This window comes from Saccostrea cucullata, unplaced genomic scaffold (genome assembly GCF_032062105.1).
Source record: "Saccostrea cucullata isolate Sc308-1 unplaced genomic scaffold, CSIRO_AGI_Scuc_v1 ctg13351, whole genome shotgun sequence".
Taxonomy (NCBI): domain Eukaryota; kingdom Metazoa; phylum Mollusca; class Bivalvia; order Ostreida; family Ostreidae; genus Saccostrea; species Saccostrea cuccullata.
In genome coordinates, this window is record NW_026921409.1 from 1 (window position 1) to 19,008 (window position 19,008).

The window sequence follows — 19,008 nt, forward strand, 5'->3', positions numbered from 1 at the left end:
TCTTCTATAGAACTTATCATATGACGCATATTAGCAATTACGGTCTTTGAAAAAAATTCCTTGATGCCTAGACTAACATCCTTGAAATAAAATCCATTAATATAAAAGCCCTCACATATTTTATGGCTTGATTTGAATTTTCCTCCAACATACCAATTAAGATTATAAATTACAGGTAAAGTGTTTTAAAATATTATGTTTTAAGATTTTAGAATTATAACCAAGGAAGTTAAATTATGAAAGGGACAGAATGACACATACTAGCAAACAAAACTCTAATACAGAGAATTGAACATACCTTCATTGCACAATATCCCATTATACCCCTCTGTACACCCTCCAGAACAATTGCCATATCTACTGTCACAGTACCCGGCACAGTGCCCACACTGACTGGTACAGTTTGCACCAAAGGTTCCCGATAAACAGGCTTTAAAAGAGAAATGTACTGATATTATTTAGCAAAGGTGAGAGGCTTTGTGTTCATCACAATCATTATAGAACGTACTACAAAAAAGGCATGGCTTTTAGAATATTTTCACTTAATAAAAAAGGGGAAATGCACAACTCATTTTTACTTTTCCCTCCTCAATATGTATGTTTAAATCTACACTCACTTGCTTTAAGTATCTGCCGTGTTGAAAATTAAAAGTGGATTACACTTTTCCAAAAAAAAAAAAAAAAAAAAAAAAAAAAACTTTACAGTCACAAAAAATAGACTTATTTTTGTAACCTTTAAGGATATCCGATCCTCAACCAGGAAGGATAACTCCAAAAATTAATATTTAATTTGACATGCATCAAAATGACGCTTGAAAATAATTCTTTTAATGCAAAAATTATCATTTTATTAATCTTTATAAGATTCAATATTTTTTGGAAGTCATAGAAAAGGTCTTATAAAAATTGACATTTGTACCCTATAAAAGAAAAAAAAATTAATAAAGTTTTAGAAAAATAAGATTTTCTTGAATCCAGCCTTAGATACCAAAGCTTATTAGCATGATATGAAATAAGAAGTGATTTGTGGTGTCTTGCAATGATAGCAAAAGCCTTTTACACTGTGTAGTACAGAATACATGACGGAAATAGAAGACAAAAAACACAAAATAAGTATGAAAATCATGACTATTTCTCTGAATGCCTGGATACCTATCGTTTTATATCCTAAAATATATTTGTTGATCAATTTGCAATTAGAAAATGCATTGCTGATATTCCAATTCGCTTTTTCTGCAAAAAATATTTTAGATTTGAGAACTCTGCCTATGTAATATGATTAACTTTAATTTTTAACTTTAAAGAAACACTGTGGATAAATTTACATAACTTTGTGGATTCAGAGATACTTTTATGAGTATTTTTGATTGCTTAACTGTTAATTTCATAAACCTGAGGATCGTACTTTCTTAAACCTCCCTAGATCATATAAATCAGTACAGATCGGAAGCATACATAATTTTATTTTACTCGCATTAAATGAAATGAACTTGAGCTTTTAAAGTAATTACAACAGGAAATACAAAGAACTTCATTTCCACATAGGAAGCGATTTTAAAATTCAAATGAATATAATGGCAGTGTCCATGTTTTGCAATGGGAAACACAAATTATGTGTTGAATCAAAAAGTAAAATAGGAGATCATAATGGCAATACGTAATAAAGATTCTGTGAAAGTTTCATCAAAGTCCGTTCAGTGGTATGAGACAAGTTGCGGATAAGAGATGGGTACCTCAAAGCGTAACAGAAGGACGGAAGAACAGACGTACATCTAGACGGAAAGATGGACATCCCGATTACTATATACCCTACCGCTTTTCAAGTAGGGGTATCAATATAGAAAAGTGAATCGTTTTTATTCAAGTATACTGAAAGAAAAAAAAACGACACAATGTAACATAATTTACTATGATATCTGGATCGTTTGACCGAAAAGTATGAAAACTCGCTTGGTCACTGTGCACAAAAAATCAATGTTCAGAACTACTCAACGTGGAAATGCAAGACATAACGTTGGGAAAATGTTAAAAAGGCAAAATCACTGGCAAATTAAATGTGACAGATAACACATCGTGTTGTTCAGCTACCAGTTGATGCACGCGAGGTATACGCATTGTTTTTCAACATTTGCAAACATATATTATATAATGCAGCAAAATCAAGTGAAATTTTTGTTACTTTTTTAACGAAGATGATTTTTAAGATAGGAATACTGAAAAAAACATATAAGAAACCAAATTTTTTCAGATTAAAATTTTACTTTGTGCTTCTTCTAATATGTAAATTTATTCTTTGGTGTCTTCAAAATTTAAAATTTCAACAATTTCTTTTTAAATTAATAAATATAAAGACTTACGAAAATCACAATTTTCTCCTCTATATCCAGTATCGCACCACGAACAGGCACCCGTTTCTGTATCGCAATTTTGGCAATGCATGGGACATCTGAGTGAACAGTTAGATCCATAATATCCTAATGCGCATCCTATGAAGTTTCAAAAGTCAGTACAAAGTGCATTCAATAGGAACAAAAACAAATAATTTAAGATAGTCAAGAATTTTGCAAATCTCTGTTAAACACGTATATTCTACAAAAGTTATGCTGAAGCATTTAATTTTATAATATGAATATGCATTTATTATTCCATGTATTTTACAAAAATCTTTGTAAAGTACTTTCAATCTTTTAATTTTTTCCTGTTTCATTCTTTTAGTATGTTAACTAAATGAATGATGAATTTTACCATAAACTTCAACTTCGCAGAGCTCACTGTAGGCATACTGAGAATAACCAGGTGGGTATTCTTCGTCGGGTTTCCTTGCGTTATAATAAATAACATACTGGCCGTATAACTGGCACGTGATGTTAACGACAGCTGGTATTGTTGTCATGTTGTACTCGGTGTCATGGAAACATAAACTGCCATTATCTTTACTCTCTGTTTCTGATATATAGACGGAGAATCCAAGAAATCTTCCAGCGTAAATATTATTTTCATCTACAATAAATCAGATTTTAATCTGTCATTTCCATATGGGTATTGAAACAAACTCAGTTATAAAACAGTGCTTGTTTTAATTGACTTCTACCTTGCTATTTTTTTCAAATATTAGAAGAAAAAAACTTACATTGAAAGGGAATATGCATTTAAATACAATCGCAAATACGTTGAAAACGATGCTTAACAGTAATGCTAGATTAAAATGTGAAAAATAATATTTTTTTGGCAAAGAAAGAATACATGTGAAAGATATTTAGAAAGTGATCTTGATCAAGCATTGAAAAAATACCCCAAGGAATGCCATCTGTTCTGTAGTATATAAGGATGTGGTGAACGAACTTGTTTGCAAGAAGATTGACTCGCCACAAAGCTATCGTTTGGCTTGGGGCAGATATACTACATTGTTGTCCATGTGGAGTGAAGTCAGATTTCAATCCATCCACTGCTTTCTCTGCTCCGAAGATAGGCGAATAACTTGTTTTTTGCCAAGCCGGATGTTTATATGCTAAATTCCCTAAAAATTTCAAGATATACACTTTATTACAAAATATAACTACAGGTAGAAAATGTACGGAAGTTCAACATTAAGTAAAACTAGAATAACTGTCATTGCAAGCAACCAGGAGTGTCATTATAATCAGCTGATACGAAATCATCCCCGATAACAAGTCTTCTACCTCCAGGAAAAAAAAAGTCGAAGGCATTTGTTGGGTCAAAACGTTTGTCAGTCCATTTTTGTTAAGCATTATTTGTTGTATTTGAAGGGAAAGGGGGGTGTTTTTTGCTGCTTGCAAAATGTAATAAAAGAGATGACTGTTTACATTTGTTTTTTGCTTGTCTGTCTCGGTAAAAAAGAAATTCAGCTTAACATATCGTTTTACGTTGTTCCCACAAATTTAAATGCTCTGGGATTGAATTTGTCTAAATCAGATATTCCTTAACACGATTGCAGTCAGTGCGTTGAAAAATTCTTTAACAGTTAAATGGAAAGGAAATGCAAAACAATACCGAAGACTTTTTTTCATCAGTTCTGGCATTAAGAAACCCTTCTAGGGACTAATCGAAATTGTTACGAATCCTTTTATTTTTTCGTTTACCATCGTCCCAAACCACGGCCAAAATGTACGATCCTCTCCCATTCTGGCCGTGGTTGAACGAGGAGAGAATTGTTCGTAGCTCATAAAAGTGTTGACCAAAGCGAGTAAAGCATAGTCGGAAGACGAACTTTATCGCGACCTTTCAATATCCAATCGCAGTAAAGGAAATATTTCTTGTATACTGTTTACGTCAGTTGTTGATTTCAAATTGCGATGGAAACAAAACTTGCCACTGACTGAATATGACGTCACAATAGAGAGGCGTAAATATTCAAGATTACGACACTTTTTTGTGATCAAGCAGCCACGGGTAGGAGATAGCTATATGCGGACTCCGAACCGTGGCTTGAGACGATGTTCGTTTACAAGATGTTGTATAATACACCATACATCATGTTTTGTTCTACAAATAATTTCAAAAAATTAAAAGAAAATGTTTATTTGAGCATGCATGCATAGTAGTTAGGAGTTTGCCCAATATTAGAGAGATTGAGATCATTAACTGTGCACATACTTTGAATACACGTTTTTTGTAATTTGTCTGCTGAGATTTTAATACTTGTAGCATGTACGTGTACACCGCGTTTGTAACGTCAGTTTGATTTTACGTAGTTAACAAAATATGATTTAAATACGTGCTTATGAAACTAAACATTTTAAATAATGTTTACCAACAAAATTTTCATACATGAAATGGATATATTTTTTTTATCATTTAGCATGCTACGAATTTTCTTTTACGTGTAGATTCAGTATTACTCGTTATCACTAAAATTGATGATGTAATACTACAGGAATTTCAGTATTTCCCCCACTAGACTTACCCGTACACGTATGAAATTTCAACCTTTTCTAATAATGCTGAATATACAACGTGCAGTAAAAATTTTAGAGCGAAGAGTGGATAAATTTTACTCGTGCCAACTTTTCTAGGCCTTTAATCCGACAACCCTTAAACATTCCTCCTTCCCTTTGATATTTGGAAGGTTTCTCGTCTAATAATTTGAACAAAAGATATATCATCAAGGCTAGGAATACGTTTATGTTATTGTTTTTGATTAACATGTTATATATTTTCCTTCGAGTGGGATATACACGATTTTCTGACGCTTTCTAAATAAGGAAAACGATATTTTGTCCTGAGTCAAGGAAATATCATGAAATGGTCAGCATCATGATAATATAATTTCATTAAATAAAAAAATAATCTTAGTAATGAATGGTTTCCAAATTTGCGACAAGATTACATATCATAACCGTAAATATTCTATATATATATCAGACAAAACAGTTATTTTTTTTTAGATTATAAAGTCTTACGCATTTTGCAGTTCACTCCTTCGTATCCCGCCATGCATTGGAGGCATTCACCTGTTTCTATATCACACTGTCGGCAATTGTCTATGCAAGGAAATTCACAATTTGAACCATAATAACCTTCAAAAGGACATCCTGTAAAAAGATGCACCTGTCACGTTCTTTGTGAAATTCATACTTTTGGTACCAAACGTCGAGTATATAAAATTTTACGGGAATAAATTTTACACATCCTTTTAAAATCATCATATCTAACGAAATTAACTAAACGAATGTAATTTTTATTTGAAAAAGATTCTCCTCCAGCAAATTATATGCCTTATACCCATGGTTCGCTTTCTATCTTGGGTCTAATAGAAACAATCTTTTGTTAAAAGCTTCTGTCATTAAAGTTGTTTTATTTATGTAGACAACTATTTTTAGTATATAATAATTACAAATGAATTTTGTCAGTTCTTACCGTAAACTTCAACTTCACATAACTCACTATAAGCCGTTTCCGAATAATTCTGTGGATAATCTTTTGATGGATTTCTTTCATTATAATATATGACATATCTTCCATGTACTGTACAAGAAATATTGACAACAGCTGGAATCGTTGACATATTATACTCGTTGTCGTGAAAGCACAAGGTCCCATTCTCTTTATATCGTGTATTTGAAATATAAACTGAGAATCCCAAAAATCGTCGTTTAAATTCATTATCAACATCTGAAATTAGTTAAGAACATTTTTATCAGTATTCTTGTACACTGCAAATTACGGGAAATGAGGCTCTTAAGATCAACACGTTAAGTGCTTGAACCTTTGCCTAAATATTTGTGTATTTTTTTTATTCATTACATTAAGTTTTACTTTTTCATCTTTTTTTTTTTTTTGCAATATCCGTGTCCGCTACAAATCAAGGAAATCGAGACTATTACGATCAACACTTTAAGTGCTTGAAGTTTTGATTATGTATTTTTTAAATCATTTAGTTAATTTTACATCTTTATTTTTCAAAATCTAAAATTCCGATCATAATTGAATTAAAGAATTTCCTATGTATTGAAAAAAAGAATCCAGAAAAAAAACTCCACAGGTAAAAGCTGAAATTATTTTCTTTACAAGTTTTCTATCGTATATAAACAGACATTTTCCCTGGTCTTGTTTGTTTTTGTTTTTGTTTTTGTTTATTTTTTTTTAATTGTTTGTTTGTTTGTTTGTTTTTGTTTTTTGTTTGTTTTTTTTTTTTTGGTTTTTTTTTTATTTACCGTAGAAATTAAATTAACGGAATCTTTGTAGAAAACTAAAACTTATTGAAAACAATTCTTACAGTACCGACCAGACCCAACCTGACACTAAGCAGTCCCAGAGCAGTCCCGGGGACAGCTTTCTGGGACTGCTAAAGCAGTCCCACAGCAGTCCCAGAGCAGTCCTAGAGCGGACCCAGAGCAGTCCCACAGCAGTCCCAGAGCGGTCCCAGCAGTCCCAGCGGTACCAGAGAGCAGTTCCAGCAGTCCCAGTGGGCGGGGTTTATTAATTTAATGGGCGGAGCTAACTCAGATATGAGATTTGCAATAAACAATGGAACTATAAAAGCAGTAGAAATTGATTCTGGGTAGTATGCCAGGAATCCTTACTTGTATGCGGTCATTTATGAATAATATGCGCATAGAAACAAATTGAAATAATATTTATTGAAGGAAGAAGGCTTTCACACGTGCATGTATGAATTAAACTGAACATGAATATTTAATCACAATTACATGTTTCGGGTATATTAATAATTCATTTCCTTAATTTACTGTGATTGATACTGTTTCCCATATTTATTTTTTATGCAGAAAATTATACGTGAATTAATTATTTTCCACCAGTAAGAATTAGTTTTAAATAGATCTTATCGTTACATGGCCAATTTCCATGCTATCGGGATACTCAAAAGGAATTTTCTTAAGTATTGGGGCTTTTAGAAATTCTTCATTAAATTTTGCCAAGTATTATTTTTCAGTCATGATTATTTTTACTGAATGCCATTTTATTCATTGTTAATTTCTCTATCTGAAAAATACTCAGTTTTAAGTGTTTTATTTGTAAATGTTAGAATGTACATCTGTAAATCACCAGAATGGAACCCTCAGATTACGTTCAAAATTAATTAATCCTGAAAGAAATCATACACATTTCATTTATAAATTTTATTTGTGCGTTACATACCGGTAGATTGAAATTGGGGTCATTGTTGACCAGCATGTTCAATGATGTGAAACGCTGATACGTATACCCAAATAACATGCACTGATTTTCTGCCCTAAGGCGATTGAAAACACAGATGTTGATACCATTTTATAAAATTACTCGGCCAGGTAAACATAAGCAAAACAAAAAAATAAAGGAATAAATCACAAATCCCGATATTTTCAACTGTTTATTTATAAAATAAATGTACTCTTTTGATAATTTGTTTATAGATTAAAAACTACCGGTAATTCGTCGATAAATTCCCCAATAATTATTCACATTGTTTTACATTGTTTAAGTTACGGAAGAATGGTACATTGTAGCATAATTTTATTTCAGGGTCATTTTATAAATAATTATATTTTTTGTAGACTTTATTTAGAGGTTGCATGGAATACTTTTTTTTAGCGTGGTACTCGTAAAACATGTAGCTTTTCAATTAAAAATCTTATGTCTAACTGTAATGATTATTTTTAAATAGTGCCAATGCAAATTTTGAGTGCACATAATTTTACATTAATAAAAAAAGGCCTTCATGTAGATATTTTTGTTCATAAACCTGTAGTTTATTTTTAAGGATAAAAATCTTTTCTTGACTTCCTTATTGAACAACTTTATTTAAAAAAAATATTCTAAACTACATTTGTGTAAATATACAGTCTCTGAAAATATTAATTAACCATAATAATCTCTTCTTATCAAAAGATTGTAAGAAATCCTTGCATTTTTAATAGTTTAAACTCCTCTCTGCTGCTAGTAAACAAAACAACTGGGAGTCCGCAAATTCAGAATACACAAGGGGGCGGATCTATCATGTCACTCAGAACCTTTTTCATACATGAGTGAACAAAGCAGTCCCAGAAAGCAGTCCCAGAGACAGCTGGGACTGCTGGGTCTGCTTTTTAGAGCAGTCCCAGAGCAGTCCCTTAGCGGTCCCAGAGCAGTCCCAGAGCGGTCCCAAAGTAGTCCCGGGGACTGCTTTCTGGGACTGCGTGGGTGTCCGGTTGGGTCTGGTCGGTACTGTATAAATGTTAAAGTCTTTGGTTATAACCTTTTTTTAATTTGGTTAGTGAAATTCCTATGGTTACTAAGATTAACATTTATAAAAGATTCTATCAAAAATCTAAACCGCCTACATTAAAATTCAGATTGCAATAAATCTTGCCTCAAGAAATCTCATATACTAAATCAAAAATCAGTATTATATTTATGAATAGTAAGTGCTAAATTTCTCATGTATATTTATATTTGTACGGAACAAAGTAAAATACTTGCCCCATGGAAAATGGTCTGTTCTATAATAAATAACGATGTGATGTATACTAAGGATGCCTTGGAGGTCAACCCACCAGGTCGCCGATGTTTTAGAGTTGGATGATATAGCACACTGGTTTCCAAACCAAGAAAGGTTGGATTTGAGGCCATCTACAGCTTTATCCGACCCAAGGCTTTCCATATCAAAATGTGTTGTTGATTGCCACGTTGGTTTCAGATATGATAGGTTTTCTATCATAATTAAAAAAAAAATAGATTTAATCAAAATGAAAATTCAGAAAGTGTATACATGGAAAAAAATCATTCATTATCAGTAGATTTTCTGATATTTACATTTTTTATGATATCAGTTAATACGTTTTCTTAAAATATGTGATAAAAGAGAAAAAAAAAACAATATTACCATATGAAAAGGAAAAGCTAAGGAAAGCCATGAACAAAAACACGTCTATAACCATACTGAATTTTAATCACGACTGAAATCTCTGACAAAATGAAGTACTTTAAATACATACTTACACTGTATATTTACGTCCTTTTTTTTAATCCTGTTCTGGAAATGCCATTGAGCATGATAAATTTGCATAAAACATCAAGGAAGCAATTAATGTACGTAAACCTGTTTTTTAAAGTATGTTTGCAGAACTGTCAAAGAATTGACCTACTCAAGAGAATAATTTCCTAAAAAAAGTAGTTACATGTATCACAATATTGTAAATATTGCAAAAAAGCTATTTCATACATATGGGAGTGTTTAACTTGTACGCATAGATTACCACTGAATTGTAATAATCACAGCTGCATCGTCGCTAAAGTAAACCTGCTTATTAATTCCCCACCGGTGAAATTGGAGGGGACTATGGTTTCCTCCTAGTCTGTCAGTCTGTCCCTATGTCTGTCTGCCATTCTGTCCCACTTTGTTTTTCGCTTTTTGTCCCGTGGGGATCCGGGTTAGAATAGGTCCTCAGTACCCCCTTGCTTGTCGTAAAAGGCGACTAAATGGGGCGGTCCTTCGGATGAGACCCTATAAACCGAGGCCCCGTGTCACGGCAGGTGTGGCACGATGAAGATCCCTTCCTGCTCAAAGGCCGTAAGTGCCGAGCATAGGCCTAAATTTGCAGCCCTTCACAGGCAATGGTGACGTCTCCATATCAGTGAAATATTCTGGAGAGGGACGTTAAACAGTATACAATCAATCAATCTAAACGCTCGCAGATACAGTGTATTGATCTGATTTTAATTATGTGACTTTACCTTGATTAATTATAGATTAAATTTTTATTTCGCTCCGCTTGACTGGTTTTTGACAAAATAATGGCATTTTAATTTTTTTTTTTATATTTGGGTTAACGATATGGTTCGTGATGTAATTTAATTTTCTAAACGATATTGTAATGATTTGAAACTTCCTGGATAGCTTTTACTTGCAAACCATAGATCAAGTTTGATTTTTTTTGGTAAAATTAATTTTTCTAACCACGTAAATTGAGCTGTTCTGATTAAAGCATGCATGTGTGTCAAAAGGCATTCAAAGACGTCTTCTTTCTTTGTAAGGCAGATCGAATTAATTCCAAGACAATTCATTCATAAACAAGTAATAACCAAAATGTCCATATTTTGGTGGCGCTTTGTTATACACATAGTCTAATAAAATGACACCCTAAAGAGAAAAGGGGGTCCAGCAAGAGGACATGTATTGCTTATGCAATAATAGAGCAGAATTCTTGTTTCTTGTGAAGCTTGTAACACGAACTTTAATTGGTAACATAGTCGGGTGTAAATTTTCGTAAACCCAACTTGAGCTTTTCGTAAATAAAAACGTGAGGTCACAATACATACTTTCTCTATGATAAAAAATAAATAACGTGGCGCTACGATACAAAATAGTTTTGATAGCAATAGTTGTTTTTCAACCACTGTTCACATTTAGATTTTTTTTCAGTTTAACATGATATATAGAGTGCAGACGAAGATGTTTTGAATCTGACGATAAATTTTTCAAAGTTGTTCACTCATTATACTTTTATAAAACTAAAGGAAAACATTAAGTATGTTACTTCTATCTTTACAGATAAGATTTATTGCCTTAGCCAAGTCTATAGTGACCTCGGCTACAAAGAACACGCTTTTCCGTTCGTTGAAACAAGTCATCATAACATTGAAGACGATTTGCCACTTCATTGTAAATAAAAAAAATGGTAAAGTTTCTTTTCTTACACACCTTTAAGTACTCTAGACTTCTGGAAGTATAGATGGAAAATTAAAAACAAAATAGTGCAACTTTTCAACTTATGAACTTGAATAACATTCGTACGAAAGCTCAAAAGTCTCATTCAAGATTCGAGTTTCGAAATACGTAATTCAAAATTCGAGATTTGAAATTCGAGTTACGAGATTCAAGATTCACAATGACCAACCAAAAGCCTAAAAATATACTAATAAAACCTTATAACGGTACAATTCGATTCAGCAATCAAGTCTAATTGCACAAATGTAAACCTTTATAATGTAATGAAATATATACCCTTGCCTTACTGTGCAGTGTAAAGACGATTCGTAACATTTCATATCTAATAATATTTTTTTCCTCGTCAATGGTCTAATTAAAAAATTAGTCGACCTACTTATTCCGCAAGTCAATGATAAGACCATGTAATTTTCTATAAATACGTATTTACTGTCTTGTTTAATAAGAAAAATAGGATTTTTATATCTTTTTTAAAAAATGTAATCCAAATTTTATATTTATTTCGTTTTGATGCATAAAACAATTTTTATCGTGTATCGTTTTATTGCAATATCATTTAGCAAATGAACCATTTATTCTAAATATATTCAACGATTTCTTGATAGTAAAAACATAATAAAGGGGAGTAATAAAATGGTGAACCCTCTTTTGATTGGCTAGTTTGGATCTAGAATTTCGAATCTCTAATTTCGAATATTGTATTTCGTAACTCGAATCTCGAATGAGCCTTCTGGGCTTTCGTACAGTCGTTATCCTATGAAAGCGCAGAAGGCTCATTCGAGATTCAAGTTTCGAAATATGAGATTCAAAATTCGAGATTCGAAATTCGAGTCTCGAGATTAAAGATCCAGATGAACCAATCAAAAGGATCATTCGAATTCGAAATACGAGAATCGAAATTCGATTTTCGAGATTCAAAATCCAGATTAACCAATCAAATGCGGGTTCAACATTTGATTACTCACCTTTATTATGTTTTATCTATCAATAAATCGTTTAATATATTTATAACAAATGAGTCATTTGATTAAATTACAATGCAAGAAAGAGTGTTATATATAAGAAAGAAAGTTAAATAATAATTGGATTTTTGATCAGCAAGGTATACTTCAATTTATATTATGACTTCTTAAATATTAAATAGAATATATATATCAGTAATATATATATTTTGGCATTGTCTACTTTAAACAAAGGGATGTTGACATAATAATGAAGTTATAAATAGTGTCTTAAGATTAACAAAATCCCCACCCCTACCCGCAATACCTGCCAATTTTTCCCGACAATGAAAATGTAACTTTGAAAACTTGAAAGGCAATGTTTACTACATTGCCTTTCAAGTTTTTTTTTATCAAATGTTGAACCCGCATTTGATTGGTTTATCTGGATTTTGAATCTTGAAACTCGAATTTCGAATCTCGTACTTCGAACCTCGAATCTTGATTGAGTCTTTTGATTGGTTAATCTGGATCTTGAATCTCGTAACTCGAATTTCGAATTTGAATCTCGTATTTCGAAACTTGAATCTCGAATGAGCCTTCTGGGCTTTCGTATTATCCCAATATATTTCATTGTCCTTTTCTTTTCCAAAAAAAGGGGATGGCGGAAAACACGAAATAAACGCAGTATTAAAAAAAGGAAAGACACATTTTGGTATAGGATATATATAAGAAAAATATAAATCTTACGAATATTTCTAAATATTCATTGTTTCAGTTACTCTCGGAATATTTGTTTCTTTACATGTTTTAGCAATCAATTTCTGCGTTGTTGTTAAGGAATTGTAGTTTGGTGTAACTTCTTTATTTTTGTTTTCCTCGACATCCAGATTGACTGGCCCTGTTTTACCCCGGTAAAACATAAAATCATGTCGGGAACCACAGAATTTTTTCCTTCAGTCTTTTCAGAATCAAATCGTATCACTCAATCAATTAATTGAGTAATCTTAGTCCGAAGGAATTTAAAAAAAAAATGACACGTATCAGATTATGAAGTAAATTTTCATCATCATTACTTGAAGGAACACGTTTGTGTTTTTTCCTCAGATAACAAATATTGCTTTATTTCCAAATTTATTCACAAAAGACATCTTTTATGTGATATTTTTACAATACAAATCAATAAGGGAGATAGTATAAAGATTAAAAAAATACGAAACTCTTAAAATATAGTTTTTGTGTACAAATCTAAAGAGAACGACGTAAGAAATGAATCATTACTCAGATAAAAATTATCATAATAATCAAAATAGACTTCATGTTGGATTGATGAAAACCATTTGAATTGAATCTGTAACTGCTTCCTTTTTTTTCCTCCTTGTCTGTTGAAAAAAAAAATGAATAATACTTTTAGAAAAAAAAATAAATTTCATCTATTCTAAACAGTAAGATAAAACAAACACTTCACACTCCAATATCTAAAAGGCATAATATTTATTTTAAGAAAATCGTTGTAACTTTCACTTTCATCTTTTTAATCCGAACAACACTGGTTCCGAAAAAATCGACCTTATTAGGCAACAAGGAAGGAGAGGAAAGGATTCAAATTTAAATGACAATGATCATATCTTTGGCAAGTGTTTACACGTTAATAGACAGGGTTTCGTAAAAAAAAAAAACGAAACTCAGATTAGACAAGTTTTACTGTACTTATCTAGCAGGCCTTGACCATCATCACTGTTTCTTTTATATCTGTCACAAATGGGACTGTGGGGTCCCACGGACTCATCCAGTCCCCTGGGCCCCAGGGGCCATTTAGGAAGGCCCGATAGCAATCATTAAACCACCAACCCCCCTGATGCTCAGCAGCACAGTGTCCTCCCGACTTGTCGTTATCCCTGTCCGGTGTGGAGAAGTACATTCCAAAGAGACTAAATCTAGGGGGATAGTCTGTGTGTAACATACTGTCACCTACAAAATCAAATTAAATGTATTATTATTAAATTGAATTACATGTATTCCCATCCCTCTGATTAGTCTCCCGGGCCCGAGGGGCCGTTAAGGAAGGCCCGGTAGCATTCATTAAACCACCAAGCCTCCCTGATGCTCTGCAGCATAGTTTCCTCCGCCTGGTCGTTATCACTGTCCGGTGTGGAGAAGTACATTCCAAAGAGACTAAATCTAGGGGGATAGTCTGTGTGTAACATACTCTCACATACAAAATCAAATTAAATGTATTATTATCAAATTGAATTACATGTATTCCCATCCCTCTGATTAGTTAAGATTCAACAATCTTAATTAAGTGATATCCTACACATATTCACCTCCATGTGATCTTTCAAGTGAGTATTAAGGACAGATGATGCAAACAATTTTTTTTTCTTTGGAGGAGACTTAATATCATGTCACAAGTTTAGAAAAGTGGATAATTCTTAGAATTTTTTTCTCTCCTAAGATCTGGAGAATAAAATAAATTTGGAAAATATAAGTGATACATGTATTTCAATGTAATTAAAAATATGGGAAAAAAAACACACTCAGTTAAGGTTTACAGATGAAAACAAATTTCAGAATATGTTACCTTGGTGCTAAAAGTATAATATGAACTTTAGAAAAATATAATTAATTTTATTTGAAAGGCAAAATTGTAGAATTCAGCTAATGTTATATTGCTGATTTTTTGTCATTTCGTTTTTCCTCATAAAATTCATCTGGCTTGGTATTTTTCTGAATATATATGAATTAGATAAAAAAAAAAATAGAGCGCCAATGTCTGTCACTGTCGCACAAATGAAAAAAAAAAAACGAATCCGGAATACGTGTATATATCTGCTAATCAAATGCATAATTCCACACAAACATCTTTCAAACAAGATGATACAGAGGGCATACTCACAAAATACTCACTTGGCGACGTTTGACAAAATCATCACTCAAATTGTGCGAACCGCCATGCATTGACAATATCTGAGGACACAGAATAGGGTTTATATAATTACGAGGGTTGTCCCGTAAAATCGTGGACAAGTTGTCTAGTGTAAAAAATAAACACCACAGCGTTCTGAAATTTTCACTATTATTTAGTACATATTTTAGTAATATACACAGCAAATTTCAGATAAATATATGCATAAATAAACAAATTATGAAATTTTATGCCATGTATTGTATCACCTTACGGCGCATGGATTATAACGTCAAAGTGTCTAAAACAGCGTCATGTTCTATCTTTGCTAAAAATGAAATTGGATGAGTCCGACTTATATTTAGGAATTTCACTGATACACATTCTTTAGTCTCTATAAACAGTCGAAGAACCAACTGGCAACCTCTTGCGATCTTCTGAAGATTTATCAGTAAGTTACGGACAATATTCTCACCGGCATTCAACTAATAGAAAATCTCATATCGGCGGTCTACTGTGACAGCGTCTTTTGCTATTACATTAGGAGTTTGTCCGCTTGTTTGTACTCCCCAGGGACACGATCAAAAAAGACTTCGCTAATAAAACTCCTATTTCATTTGTATAGTTAAGATATGATGATATTTTTATAACTTTTTTTTCTTCTATGGTAATTTCAAGTCTCTAAATGTGTCATTACAACATCGAATTTAAACGGAACTGCTCTCCGTAACGTCATAAAGCGTCGCCATTTTTCGTGTGTTGTGTTTACCACTTTCCCATTTCAAATGCTCGAGAAACTGCCAAAAATTAACCAAATGCCTTATAATTTTTACAAAGACTACAAAATTGATTGTGGAATTAAGTACGTATAATTTCAATCCAAATCTTAAGTATTTTAAACTTTTATTTTGAATTCAAACTTGTGTATTCTTTAATAAAACCTTGGTTTTTTGTCCGTGCGCCGTAGGACAATATCCCGTGCACATTCAAGCATAATAAAATCTTTATTTTTGCAGATATTTTATCAAAAAAAATATCTTGCAACTAGATATGATAAATAAACATTTACTGAAATTTTCAGCTTAGTGTGCCCATTACTTTTCGAGAAAAACGCTTTGTCCACGATTTTACGTGACAACCCTCGTACATGTAATTAAAGTACGTTTTCATGACGGTTAATGTCTTGTGTTGCCAGTTTACACATCTAGAAATCTTGACTTGCTGAAGGGATACACGGACATTTGTTAACATACCACTTTTTGATAAAATGATTTATTTACTGCATGTTGACTTAAAAATTCTGCTTGTTTAAACATAAATGGCATGCTGAAATAAAAAAAAATGTTGCATGTTGACATAAATATCTTGTATGATCATCAAGAAGGGTCGTAAGTCAACATAATCACGTTTTATGTTTACCTGAATAAATCACACGTTGAATATTGATGAATTATTAATTACGTTCCCAATGTCTTTGTCCGACATAAAATTACCAATAGTTAATGTACTTTATTTCTAGACATAAATGCACTACTTCATTGATAGGCGCGGTGGAGAAAAAATCATATACAGGGCGGGGCAAATAGAAACAGAAGCAGGGCATAGAGCACTTGGATTGGTGGAATCAAGAGCCTTTATATGTAAAGAAAAATATAAGGAATATTTGTCAGATATTTTTATTTCATGACGAAGATCAATCCATTGGCTTGCGTGACATAATTTTATGCGTAAACACCTTTGGCCTTTATTCAAATAATAATACAATCCCATCGATTGTATGATAACATCATCAAATCCACAAAAAAAAATACAATGTAGTAGAATATTTCTTAATCCTTGTGAAAATGACCAGTTGCTGTTCAATATCGTTAACAAGATAAAACAATGCTTCAATTTCTTGTAGTATAATCTTCTAGTAAATTGTTTTAAAGAACAATTGTCCCTAACTATCGATAAAAAAATTAAAAAGATTAAAAATTGAAATAAAATGTGTACAATGGAAATTATTAGAGAGGTTAAGCATTAGAACGTGTACGTCTACTTGTACGTGTAAACCTAGAAGTGATTTTACACGTACGCGTAACTAATGTCGTGTTCTGTTTCACAAATTGAACGTGTACCGGTACGTGTAAAACGTCATTTCAGCAAGGCACTTTACAATCCACTCGTATCAAATAAATCTATGACTTGAAATAAAAAAAGATATGTTGGATGTTTGTAATAAATTTTCAACTCCATACCAAATACTGACTGAAAAATATTTATTCCGTAGTTTGAGTTTAAGAAGCTACAAGTTTACACCTACGTGTACTTGCGATTCTAGAACTACGCGGTATGCAAAACTGATGACGTAAATCGCATTAAATTAGGGGATTTCCCTAGCTACACGCACACGTAGACGTACACGGTCATCTGCTTAACCTCTCTATTAGCACTGTTTTACACGGAATTTGTTATCGTTAATTTTAAGGAATCAAGAGACCCACAAATTAAAACATCCATCTTGAAATATATGAAACCAAAACACATGTTGTTTTTTTTACTCAGTAATTTTGTGCACGCAATTTCTCGTAAACTACTGGGCCGATTCTCATGAAACTTTCACATCTGAAAGGTACTCATCTGAACCTTGTTGGAAATTTTTTTGTTGACGCCGTCACTTCCGGTCGTGAGATATGGACAATTTTCTGATTTTTAAATGCAATTTTGTCTTGATTAAGTAGCGAAAACTGCTTAAGATATGAACTGAAGATTAATTGGAGATGATAGTTCATGATTTATTGCGTTGCAGAATTGCCTTTTCATGCGTCGTCAATACTTCCGGTCGATACCGGAAGCGAAATTAAATAACGCAATTTTTCAAATTTTCTTTTTTAATATTTTTGTTTTAAAATTGAATAGACTCTTTTGCAGAAATAAAATATGTTATTAGTTTGGAAATCGAAAAAGCCAATCTCGAGAAATTTGCAATTGAAAACTCGAAGCGACGCTCCCAATGGCCGAATGGTTAGCGCGTTGGATTGTCACGTGGGCGACCCGGGTTCGATCCCCCGTGTGTCCAAAAAAATTTTATCACTTTTTCTGCTCGATTTTTCGATTTTTTTAAATTTTAGACCATTTGCAACAATAAATTATAAACTTTTAAACATATCTTACGTAATAAGGGGTCACAGAGGGCCAGAATGTCAAATCTTTGACGCTTCATATCTTTGAAAAGATGGAATATTTAGATAAGCAATATTGAAAAAAAAGATGGTCAGAATAATGTTCTAAACAATATGCATATGGCCCTATTAGGGACTTGTAGGGGTGGTCCCTAAATTTTTCCATTCAGCATATCTCCCAAACAAAAAGAAATCTCTGAATAGGTTTTGAAGAAAAAGTCTTTGAAATCAAACGATCTTTCTTTTGGTATCAAGAAAAAGGGACTGACCCTTCAGATCTGGGGCACAGAGGGGCCAAAAGTCTTTCTTCTTTAACTCTATCATGATCAATATTTTGTTATACCTTACTGAAGCAAAGATATTCATCTTAACGATTTGCAACAATATATGATACAATTAAGACCATATGTTACGTAATTAGGGATCACACGGGGCTAGAATGTCAAATCTTTGACGCTTTATATCTCAAAAAGGAGTAATATTTTGATAAGCAATATTGAATAAAAGATGGTCAGAGTAATGTTCTTAACAATATGCATACTTTAAATTTTTGTAAAATGGTCCCATTAAGGACTTGTAGGGGTAGCCCCTAAATATTTCAATTAAGCATATCTCAACAACGAAAAGAAATTTCTCAGTAAGTGTAGAACAAAAAAATCTTCAAAATCTAAAGAACTTTTATTTAATATCAAGAAAAGGGGCTGAACTCTCAAATAAGGGGCTCAGAGGGGCCAAAAGTCTTTTATCTATAACTCTTTTATGATCAATATTTTGTTATACATTACTGAAGAAAAAGTAATCATTTTAACAATTTACAACAATATATGA

The 19,008-nt window shown here is 32.4% G+C and overlaps 2 protein-coding genes across 2 annotated transcripts; both read right to left on the reverse strand.

Annotated features, from left to right (window-relative positions):
* Positions 1–298: 298 nt before the first annotated feature.
* On the reverse strand, positions 299–2,993 carry LOC134259879 (multiple epidermal growth factor-like domains protein 11; the record flags this gene model as incomplete). The annotated part of the gene is made up of 3 exons (XM_062742478.1): positions 2,746–2,993; positions 2,358–2,486; positions 299–430 (listed from the first exon to the last, which is right to left on the reverse strand). Coding segments are annotated over exons 1-3 (409 nt in total), but the record flags the coding sequence as incomplete, so codon positions are not given.
* Positions 2,994–5,866: 2,873 nt separating this feature from the next.
* LOC134259880 (uncharacterized) lies at positions 5,867–9,157 on the reverse strand. Its single transcript, XM_062742479.1, has 2 exons — positions 8,920–9,157; positions 5,867–6,132 (listed from the first exon to the last, which is right to left on the reverse strand). Exons 1-2 carry the CDS (start codon positions 9,155–9,157, stop codon positions 5,867–5,869), a joined length of 504 nt encoding a protein of 167 aa, XP_062598463.1.
* Between the last annotated feature and the right edge of the window lie 9,851 nt (positions 9,158–19,008).